We start from the raw sequence: 12,248 nt of genomic DNA on the forward strand, positions 1-12,248 counted from the left end.
CTTATTAAGTTTGCAGACAAAACCAAGCCGGGAGGGGTTTCAACTGCTCTGGAGCATAGGGTCATAATTCAAAATGATCTAGACAAATTGGAGAAATGGTCTGACATAAACAGGATGAAGCTTAATAAAGATAAATGCAAAGTGCTCCACTTAGGAAGGAACAATCAGTTTCACACCTACAGAATGGGAAGCGACTGCCTAGGAAGGAGTATGGCAGAAAGGGATCTAGGGGTTATAGTGGACTACAAGCTGAATATGAGTTAGCAGTGTGATTCTATGGCAAAAAAAGCTAACATGATTCTGGGATACATTTACAGGTGTGTTTTGAGCAAGACACGAGAAGTCATTCTTCTGCTATACTCTGCACTGGTTAGGCCTCAGTTGGAGTATTGTGTTCAGTTCTGGGCACCACATTTCAAGAAAGATGTGGAGAAATTGGAGAGGGTCCAGAAAAAAGCAACAAGAATGATTAAAGATCTAGTGAACATAACCTATGAAGGAAGGCTGAAAGAATTGGGTTTGTTTAGTTTAGAAAAGAGAAGATTGAGGGGGGACATGATAGCAGTTTTCAGGTATCTAAAAGGGTATCATAAGGAGGAGGGAGAAAACTTGTTCATCTTGGCCTCTGGGGATAGAACAAGAAGCAATGGGCTTAAACTGCAGCAAGGGAGGTTTAGGTTGGACATTAGGAAAAAGTTCCTAACTGTCAGGGTAGTCAAACACTGGAATAAATTGCCCAGGGAGGTTGTGGAATCTCCATCTGTGGAGATATTTAAGAGTAGGTTAGATAAATGTCTATCAGAGATGGTCTAGACATTATTTGGTCCTGCCATGAGAGCAGGGGACTGGACTCAATGACCTCTCGAGGTCCCTTCCAGTCCTAGTATTCTATGATTCTAAGGAAGCGGAAGCAGTTTAACAAAGAGCTTACTATTGTATTTTCCAAGACACCTTGACATTTTTTCAATTTCCTGTACTAGAAAACTGTATTCATTACAGAAATACATATTTTTTCAAACTTACATGAGTAAGAAGTTAAACTCCCTTTTTTACATTTTATAGTATACATTTACAGACCTAACTTAAAGGGAAAGAAAAAAAAATATTGGTGTGTGGAGGAAAAAAAGGTAGTGGTGGAGGGGTGAAAGTAGATGTCTTATTAAAAGATAGGACACACAGGACTGTTTCCACAATAATACCAGTGATGCTGAGCAAAGTATTTCTTGTGCTATGTGCAGAAGCTTTATGGGCTTTTCCCCTCTTCTCTACTTGAAACACTCACAGACATTTTAGGTTGTCATTAAGCTATTAAATTTAAGAATTAATAGCAACTAGTCATATGAGGTAAGTCCCAAGGTATTTTTGTACTATCACTGATTGCCAGTTGAATTCAGAAGAAACCCTACTCAGCCACTTTAGTAGAGAAGAGTGACTATTTTTCCATTCATTTCTCTAGTCCAACGGTTATTCTAGTCGTACTATCTGACTTCTTATAACACTATCTTATATTTGTGTGTGTCTGAATTCAGTATTTTCAAGTTTACTTGGTAAAAATGAAATATTTTCCCACTAATATATGTTTCCTTGTATTCTGGGACCAACAGACATAACAGTGTCACTTCCATAGTTTCACAAGCTGGTGTCCAGCAGTAGTATCATTCAATGTTTTGCTTGATACAAATAGACTTTAGTTTTACAGTTGGAATTGTCCTTGATATTCAAATTTTTCTTATGCAGAAACTAAGGTTTCTGATAATTTGCACTTCTCATATTAAGGGAATAGCTTAGTTCCTGGTGCAGACTAGCATAGATCTGTTCCACATCCAGGATCCATTTCTTTACACAGCACAGGGGACTTTTGCAGGGAAACAAAGAGTTGGCTTCAGAAGACCTTTGCTCTTGTTTTAAATTTAGAATAATATAATGATGTATTCCATTCAGTGTTATGATCACAAAAAGTAAATCTTTGTAGTGAGTCAGCATGGCCCCCGCTGACTCAGAGGAAGAAGCTCCCACAGAAACCCCTTGGTGGGCGGTGCCAGAATCACCCAGCCCTGCCCACAGGAAAGAAGAAGTGAGAGCTAGGGGTATAAGAAAGGAAGTTCCCAGCTCAATCAGAGCCCAGATGCTGAGCAAGGCAGAGGCTCTTCCCCAGCCGCAGTGTCGGAAGGCTCTGCCGCACTGCGCTGCAGTGGGTGACTGGGTAGGATCTCCCAGGCTGCTACCAGGCCCTGAGGCCAGGACTAGATCACTCCTGGATCCTGGGCCACCCCTGCGGAGGCCACCACACAGGCCCACCCATCTACCTGAATTCTCAGGACTTGTGCAAGTCCCAGACGAGTGGGCTGGACCACCTGGACCCTTGCTTACCTCAGACCCCGAGCCGACGGACACCCTGCCAGAACCCCCGTTCTTAGCAGACAAGGACTGGCAACCAGTCCAGCTAGGCCCCCAGGGGGAGCAGGGAAGTGGCCTGGGGACAGCTGGCCTTGGGGCAGCTGAAGAAATGGAGGTTGGGTGGGCAGCGTGCTGTGGCTCGGACCCCCGCTGACCCATCGACCTGGACAGCACATTATGGCCTGGAGCCCTGCTGGTCCAGTGGCTATAGCACTTCCACTGTTAGAGCCTTGGGCTGGGATACAGTGCAGTAGGGAGGGCATGCGTGCCCCCTGCCACTCCCTCCCCTCGGTGATACGTTTCCCCTGTGGGCAAAAACCCCTGTGCTTGTCAGCTCTCTGCCAGCGATGAGTACTGACCCCTGGCTCAGTCTGCGAACAGGCCTGTGCTGAGGAACCACCCTACTGTTTACCTATGTACTTACTCCCTTGCCTTGACCCTGGACCTGGGCTCACAAACTGTTGTGAAGCCCCTAAGACTACTGTACAAGTGTTTATTTATTGTTTTGCCCTGACTCAGGGTCTGGGCTCCTGAACTGTGGGGTAGCCCTTAGGACCACTGTTGATCTTTTGCCTGACCCCAAACCAGGGCAGGCCACTAGAACTGCTAATTAGTGGCCATCCGGCCATTGAGGCTCCGGACTAGGGGCTTGCCATGAGTCAGCATGGCCCCCGGCAGACTTGAACAATCTTAAAAACAAGCATTTGGAATGAGTTATATCTCAAATTACAAACTTGAGATGTATTTGAATATTTGTGTTAGAATCCGAAAATGTTTTAAAATCAAATGTTTATATTGCTAAAAAGCATTTGTTATTCATAAGCATTATATGTCACAAAAAAATCTCGTAGACTTGTGTGATGGCAATTTGAATGAGAACATGGAGTATCATGTTAGAAATGCTCACATTGAAATAGTTCTCTTTTTTTCTGAGTATGACAGTACAATTGTTAACAAGATATTAGGCTTATTCATGAAATGGCTTCATAGTTGCTTGCAATAGAGTTAAATTTATTTTAGAAAGTGTAGAGCTCTACTTTTTTAAAAGTTATAAGATTGTTCTACATGTTCTGAAATGGACTATAATTAGAAAACTTCTTTGCTGGCAAAAAGACAGTTGACAGTTCCAAATGGAATGCCTGTAATTAGTTGACCTGTGTTGCAGCTGGGAAAAAAAAGCAAAGCTAGTTTTCTTGGTCAGATGCCAACAGTCAGAAAGACTAAAAATTGTATGTACAATATTCCACTGTATAGCATCAGTATTAAAAATGAAACATTGAGTATAATACCTTTATGGGGTATTAGACAGACTGAACAGTAAAAAGAGTTCTATTACAATTGTGCCTTTTGAAAATTTTACCTGTATTGTTATAAACTGTAAACACATGAGAGTTTATAACTTAAGTGCCCTCCTCATATTTTGGCAATATACTTTAAACATTTTAAAGCTTATTCTGTTATTCTCCAAGCATATTTTTATATTTGAGCATCCCATGTAGCTGGTAATGAAGGGACGGATCCTTATGCCATTAGCATTAATGACAAAGTTTCCACTGAGTTCAAATGGGGGCAAGATTAGGTCCACATTGCTCAGTTTTGAGTCCTTTAGTCCTTACTGAAATGAATCCTTCTCTTGATTGACTTAAATGGGAGGATTCACGAGTAAGTACTATTGAGTTATTGACATCAGTATGACAGTGCACATGAGTAATGTCACCACAAGTGAGCCTATAGCTAGATTTTACGCCACCTCGTTAACAAATCAAAACTGTACACCATTGAGCAATTGGGAGGGATTCTCACCTCTTTTAGAACATTTCTCTGGCATCATAAAACAGCCCAAGGGGCTCCAGATCCAAATGGAGAAGACAGGTTGCCATAACTTAAGAAGCCTGTCAGGGTTCTTAAAGCCATGTTTGAGGCTTCCCTATCTCCATAGCAGCCCAGACTGAAAGAACAGAAAGGTGGCTTAAAGAGCAAAAGCGTTCATTAATTTCTTTTGAAGTAAATAATGTTTGGTGTGAATTGTGATAATATGTTAAATTGTTTTCGGATACAAGATGTAATTGTCAGGTTTAATTCATGTAGAGATGCAGAGCTAAAAATGTTGCAACTAGATTGTCATTAATTTTAAAATTAGAAATAAGTACCTGCACAACTTTTTGGGATTGTACATCAACAATTAGCACTCTATCCAAAGTAGGCTGGGTTACGTAAATGAACTTGTCTTTGATATTGACAGCAGATGCCCACACACACCTCTGAAGAGTATCTCTTTCAGCTTTGGGACAAACTTCATCCTATAATGCAAGAGGAACCAACAGGAAAGAAAATTAAAAATCAAAACAATAAACTCAAGCAATGCAAAGAATTAGTTACAATTACTTTTTTTATAACCATGTTTCTTCCTAGATCAAATATAAGGGGTATTCCATTTCATCAATGGGACAGAAAAAAGGTTAGGGTTTAGACTATTCCAGGAATTTATCATCTTAGTGTTAAAATCAATGTGGACAAACATGTTTAAGTCAGATTTTTTTTTCAAAATCTCATGCATGAAATACTGAAACCTTAAAGTTGATGGCAAAAGTTTCCACTGAATTTAAAGCATCAGGAAAAAAAAATGAAAAATATTCTGTTTAGGAATGTCTGGTAAATATCAAGTTATTTATTACATTTCCCATCTTTATACTATCATGGACAGTTTCAGCAAAGTTACATTTTTGTTTGCTTAGCATTCATGTGCTGCTTATTCATTTTTAATCTACAGTTCTCTGTTGTATATATGATAACTAGTTGCTGTAGAAATTATTATCATGTGTCAGAAGAGGATTATTTCAAGAGGAAAATGAGCAATAAGAATCAATGATCTCTTAAACAAAAAAATTGTTTCCAAACATAGGACTCTTTTGAAAAGAATAAAGGGAAAAAACAATATGATGCCATGCCAGTAGAACTGGTACTAAATAATATGTTTATCATGATATGAGATATGTTTTAAAGCTAACTTTTCTATAGCATCAACATTTTAAATAATTGTCCCTCTGGTCGACACAGACTAGACCTTAACAGGTCAAAGTGAAAAATTAATGAATTGCAAATTTCAAGAGGCAGACCTACTTGTATAGAAACTAACAACCAATGATTACTCTATGGCAGACGCTTTTGTGCAAAATCTTGACGCCTGTCTACACTGGCCACGAGTATTTGTGCAAGAACACTGATGTTCTACTGTATGAAATCAGTGCTTCTTGTGCAAATATTCTAATGCTCCCGCTCAGGGATAAGTCCTCTTGCGCAAGAGGCCAGTGTAGCCAGGTAACAACAATATCTTGCGCAAGAAGCCTGATGGCTAAAATGACCATCGGAGCTTTCTTGCTCAAGGGAGCGTCTACACTGGCATGGATGCTTTTGCGCAAAAGCATCCGTGCCAGTGTAGACGCTCTCTTGTGCAAATACTTTTAATGGAAAAAATTTTTCCGTTAAAAGTATTTGCACAAAATCATGCCAGCATAGACGCAGCCCACAGTTTTTAAATCTGAATTGGAGTAGGATCCTAGGAAATCATGTTGATAAGGCAAAGTGCCTGCATTCAGTACCATGAGACGGTACATAAAAGCATGTTCTTTAGAGGAACATGAAGGTAGAATAAGATTCACTTGGTGCAGGCTATAAAATTGCACTAGTTCAAGGAACATGCTACCTGTCATCATTGTAGCAGGAACATATATGAGGGAAAATCTTACATAATTATTAAAATACTATTTATGAAAGCTCTTTGTTGCGAAGAGAGCATACATAGAAGGCTTCTAGTTTGAGCAAGCAAAATGTAATATGGTATATGATTGCCAGATTTCCAAGTGTTGGGGTTTTTATCATGTCCTCTGAAATGCTATCCTGTAGATCACCTGGGTTCAATCCTTCAGAAGGTTCAGTGCTGATGGCCTCTTACACCTCTGAAGTCCTCTTATAGGATCCAGGTTTCTCAACAGGGAAATTATTTCTGATCCTCAGCCTAATTTTCATCTTCCCAATTTTATGTAATTAACCAAACATATAACCTTTTGAATCACCCTAAACAGCTTTCTTCTTTCCTTCACATTTCCATCTAAATCAAGCATGCTCTTCTACAAAATCACTCCGGCTACGTCTACACTGGCCCCTTCTCCGGAAGAGGCATGCTAATTTAGAACTTTGGAATAGGGAAATCCCCTGCGGGATTTAAATAAACATGGCCGACACTTTTTTTCTGGCTTGGGGAAAAGCCGGAAAAAAGCGTCTAGACTGGCGCGATCCTCCGGAATAAAGCCCTTTTCCGGAGGATCTCTTATTCCTACTTGCCCTTTATTCTGGAGGATCGCGCCAGTCTAGACGCTTTTTTCCGGCTTTTCCCCAAGCCGGGAAAAAAGAGTCAGCCATGTTTATTTAAATCCCCCGCGGATTTCCCTATTCCAAAGTTCTAAATTAGCATGCCTCTTCCGGAGAAGGGGCCAGTGTAGACGTAGCCTCCAAGTTTTCAGCATGTTTTTGGCACTGAAAATCCTACAGCTGTATGTGGTATTACAGCCAAGGTCTCAGAAGTATTGAAAGTATAGAGTGACCATAATCTTCCTCGTGTATTTCTGTACATTAAGTCTAGAACGATCTTAGCTTTTTGGCTGCCATTTGGCATTTTCAGCTTGTGTCTTATCAAATATCCACCACAGTCAAAAGCCTCTCTCAGTACTATGGCATACAAAGTTTCTCATCCCAATTTGATACCTATTTATTTTATTACCATATTATTACTATATTATTTTTACAATTTTCACAAAATGCAAAGGATTTTTTAATTTAAAATATATTCATATGGACATATTGGAAAATAATACTAAATTAACAATGTAGGCCCTGATTCAAGAAATCTCTTAGGAATATGCTTAAGTGAATCCACTGATATCACAGCTTCCCAAGTTAGTCTCTCTAGTTGGCAAATGCTTAAGTGCTATCTAAAACATAACAGATTTTCTGAAACGGGACCTTAAAAGAATTCTCATTGTTCCTTGTGTTCCACATAAAAACTTGTGTTTGCTAGCAAAAGGTTCTGTAAATTGATGGAATAGGGTTGGTTAGGGCTGTCTTGTGAAGTTTTTATGAAAGAGAAGGGGGTTTGGAGACTGAATGGAACAAATCAGGGAGGAGCTGGTAGGAAGAGGTGGCAGGAGGGTGGGGGGGGGGGGGACAGGAATCGCATGGAATGAAGCAAGCTAGGGAACAGAGTCAGAAAAGCAGTCCTGGTGCCACTTCAAAAATTTCTGAAGTGTCCCTCAGTCAAAAATTATTGCCTACCTCAATCAACATACTGGTAATCTCAGTTATATGATTTGAATATTGGTTCCCAAATGGTTTGATTTTTTTTCCTCTATAACTTCATAGAGTATCCAATGTGTGAGTACATTGAGAAATTTAAGAATGTATGTCCATGGGAAAATGAAGTAAAAAACTATGAGACCCATCAGACAAATTTCAAATTTTCTTTTTTTTTTTAATTAGCAATATGTGAAACTGACCTGAACATAGGGAATATTCAGTTATTTCTTTCCTAATCTGCAAGCTTCAGATTATACATTAAAAGGTGGTCAAATTAAAGTTTATAATTATACTTCTAATGCAAATGCCATTATAGAGTCCCAATAGTGGCTTTATGATGTTTTTGTTAGAATTCCACAATACATAAGCTGGCCCTTGTAATGCCTAAAACATCTTTCATAAAGATATATAGAAAATTTCAAATCAATAGTACAGGCAGTCCCCGAGTTACGCGGATCCGACTTACGTCGGATCCGCAGTTACGAACGGGGCACTTCCTCTCCCTGGTCTCGAGCAGACCAGGGAGAGGAAGCAAAGCGGCGGCGGAACGCGCCGCCAGCTGACAGCCCAGACGCGTCTGGGCTGTCAGCTGGCCGCGCGTTCCGCTGCTCTGCTGTGCTCCGCTCTGCTCCCCCTCCCCCTGATCTGCAGGGGGGGGGGGAGCAGAGCGGAGCACGCGGCCAGCTGACAGCCCAGATGCGTCTGGGCTGTCAGCTGGCCGCGCGTTCTGCCGCTCTGCTCTGCTCCGCTCTGCTCCCCCTCCCCCTGGTCTGCAAACCATGGGGGGGGGGGGAAAGCAGAGTGGAGCACACGGCCAGCTGACAGCCCAGACGCGTCTGGGCTGTCAGCTGGCCGCGCGTTCCGCCGCTCTGCTCTACTCTGCTCCCCCTCCCCCTGGTCTGCAGACCTGGGGGACGGGGAGCAGAGCAGAGCAAAGCCGCGGAGCCCGAGGGCAGCAGGATAGCCACGGCGCGTCTGGGCTGTCCCGCTGCCCCCGTGCTCCGCGGCTTTGCTCCGGACGCCTGTGGTACAGCAGCTGGGGCGCTGCCGGTTGGTCCCGTAGCGCCGCTCTGGGTGCCACTGGACCAACCCAGCAGCACTCCAGCTGCTCTGCCCCATGTGTCCCCTAGTCAGCAGCTGCTGAAAATGACCAGTGGCTGACTACAGGAAGCCCCTGCCCCGGGCTTCCTGGAATCAGCCGCTGATCAGTTTCAGCAGCAGCTGACTTGGGGATGCCTGGGGTTCTTAAGTTGAATCTGTATGTAAGTCAGAACTGGCGTCCAGATTCAGCCACTGTTGAAACTGATCAGTTTCAGCAGCGGCTGAATCTGGACGCCAGTTCCGACTTACATACAGATTCAACTTAAGAACAAACCTACAGTCCCTATCTTGTACGTAACCCGGGGACTGCCTGTATAGAACTCTCTTATCTAAAATATGGTTTTATTTTCCCATATGAATTATTTCCTCACTTGCTTCCCCATTTATACAAACACACGTTATGTGACACTTCTAGAGGTCCAAGAAATATTTTTTTGATAAATGGAACTAAAATCTTGCTTTCTGAATAGGTAAAAAATTATCTGAGGAGGCTGAGCTGGAGTTCTCTTTTAAACTATGCTCTCTACAATTAAGATTCCCTATTAATTTCTCTAGTAATTAAGTAATTGGATAAAATAATTTTCCCTTAAAATATAGGTACAAGTGCATTATTTTCTCTTTTTTAATTAAGAGGCAAGCAATTTACCTTTTTCTAATTTAGTTTTGTACAAGACAAGCAAACATCTGATAAAATGGCAATGGAAAAACTTAATTTATTTCAATTCTTTTCACCACACTTCCTTAATAAGAAAACGACTCATTCTAAATGAAATCAAGGGACAAAGGAAAATAAATCCTTGGGAATATTGCAAATAAAGTTTGTGAAAGGCATGGTCAACAATACAGTCTAAAGAGAATATATTTGTGAATACATTTTACTTTCATACAAAGCCACTACTGTCAATACATTGTCCATTCTATTATACTGAAAGTAGAATAGGAGATATTGGATACAATTTAATTGCTTCAATTGTATTACTAAAAGTGTACAGAGCAGGTACTGCCATGTTCATTCAATATCTATGGGGGGGGGGAGGGTTCACCCTCTCCTTTTTCCATTCAGATTCTCCAGCCAACCCATGGATGGAACATTACCATACCCCTCATCAAATAAGGATTAAGGTGGAATATAGGAAAGGGGGACAGCTCCCTGATGAACATAGGAGTCCCATACTATCCGTTTTAAAATTTACCAAGCCATTTATCTGATCACTGTAGCACTCCCCTATGGAGAACCTGCACTAAATATCTTCCCCATACTTGCATCACGAGTTGCAACATTGAAGCCTACTTGCCTTCCCGATGCACCATAACAACATCCCTTCTGAACTTATAGACTCAGAGACTTTAAGGTCAGAAGGGACCATTATGATCATCTAGTCTGACCCCCTGCACAGTGCAGGCCATAGAATCTCACCCACCCCTCCTAGAATAATCCTCTCACCTATATCTCAGATATTGAAGCCTTCAAATACTTTGAAGATCCCAAGATGCAGAGAATCCTCCAGCTGTGATCTGTACCCCATGCTACAGAGGAAGGCGAAAAACCTCCAGGGCCTCTGCCAATCTACCCTGGAGGAAAATTCCTTCCTGACCCCAAATATGGCGATCAGCTAAACCCTGAGCATGTGGGCAAGACTCATCAGCCAGACACCCAGAAAGTTCTCTATAGTAACTCCTATCATCCCTCCATTGCCCTATTCCCACTGATAATGAATGGACAATTAGTTACCAAGATCACGTTATCTCATCAAACCATCCCCTTCATAAACCCATCTAGTTTAATCTTGAAACCAGATAGATCTTTTGCCCCCACTACTTCCCTTGGAAGGCCGTTCCAGAACCTCGCTCCTCTAATGGTTAGAAACCTTCGTCTAATCTCAAGTCTAAACTTCCTACTAGCCAGTTTATATCCATTTGTTCTTGTGTCCACATTTGTATTAAGCTTAAATAATTCCTCTCCCTCCCTGGTATTTATCCCTCTAATATACTTAAAAAGTACAATCATGTCCCCCCTCAGCCTTCTTTTAGTTAAGGTAAACAAGCCAAGCTCCTTGAGTCTCCTTTCATAAGACAGGTTTTCCATTCCTCGGATCATCCTAGTGGCCCTTCTTTGTACCTGTTCCAGTTTGAATTCATCCTTCTTAAACATGGGAGACCAGAACTGCACACAGTATTCCAAATGGGGTCTCACCAATGCCTTGTACAATGGCACTAACACCTCCTTATCCCTACTGGAAATACCTCGCCTAATACATCCCAAGATCGTATTAGCCTTTTTCACGGCCATGTCACAATGGCGGCTCATAGTCATTTTATAATCAACCAGGACTCCGAGGTCCTTCTCCTCCTCCGTTACTTCCAACTGATGTGTCCCCAGCTTATAAGTAAAATTCTTGTTATTAATCCCTAAATGCATAACCTTACACTTCGCACAATTAAATTTCATCATATTGCTATCACTCCAATTTACAAGATCATCCAGATCTTCCTGTATGATATCCCGATCCTTTTCTGAATTGGCAATAGCTCCCAACTTGTGTCATCCGCAAATTATATTAGGACACTTCCACTTTTGGTGCCAAGATCAGCAATAAAAAGATTATATAACATTGGCCCCAAAACTGATCCCTGAGGAACTCTGCTAGTAACCTTCCTCCAACCCGACAGTTTACCTTTCAATATGACCCGCTGTAGTCTCCCCTTTAACCAGTTGCTTATCCACCTCTCAACTTTCATATTAATCCCTATCATTTCCAATTTAACAAATAATTCCCGATGTGGTACTGTATCAAATGCCTTACCAAAGTCAAGGTAGATTAGATCCACTGCATTTCCTTCATCTAAAAAATCTGTTAATTTCTCAGAAAAGGAGATCAGGTTGGTTTGGCATGATCTACCTTTTGTAAAACCATGTTGTAATTTGTTCCAATTGCCATTAGCCTCAATGTCTCTAACTACTTTCTCCTTCAAAATTTTTTCCAGGATTTTACATACTACAGATGTCAAACTAACAGGCCTATAGTTACCCGGGTCGCTATTTTTCCCTTTCTTAAAAATCGGAATTATATTAGCAATTCTCTAGTCAAATGTTACAACCCCTGAGTTTAGAGATTTATTAAAAATTTTTGCTAATGGACTTGCAAGTTCATGTGCCAGTTCCTTCAATATTCTTGGATGAAGATTATCTGGGCCCCCAATTTACTCCCATTATGCTGTTCAAGTTTGGCTTTTACCTCGGATATGGTAATATCTACCTCCATATCTTTAGTCCCATTTGTTAAGTTACCATTATCCCTAAGGGTATGTCTACACTACCCCGCTAGTTAGAACTAGCGGGGTAATGTAGGCATACCGCACTTGCAAATGAAGCCCGGGATTTGAATTTCCCGGGCTTCATT

At 41.3% G+C, this 12,248-nt stretch overlaps 1 protein-coding gene across 2 annotated transcripts in view; it reads right to left on the bottom strand.

Moving 5' to 3' along the window:
• The window catches only part of FSTL5 (follistatin like 5), a 560,578-nt gene that overhangs the window by 59,621 nt on the left and 488,709 nt on the right, over positions 1 to 12,248 (bottom strand). For both annotated transcript variants that reach the window (XM_006121877.4, XM_006121878.4), the window contains one exon: positions 4,548 to 4,697. In XM_006121877.4, the coding sequence (XP_006121939.3) occupies positions 4,548 to 4,697 (150 nt within the window). The remainder of the gene's footprint in view (positions 1 to 4,547; positions 4,698 to 12,248) is intronic.

This window comes from Pelodiscus sinensis, chromosome 5 (genome assembly GCF_049634645.1).
Source record: "Pelodiscus sinensis isolate JC-2024 chromosome 5, ASM4963464v1, whole genome shotgun sequence".
In the NCBI taxonomy this organism is placed as follows: domain Eukaryota; kingdom Metazoa; phylum Chordata; order Testudines; family Trionychidae; genus Pelodiscus; species Pelodiscus sinensis.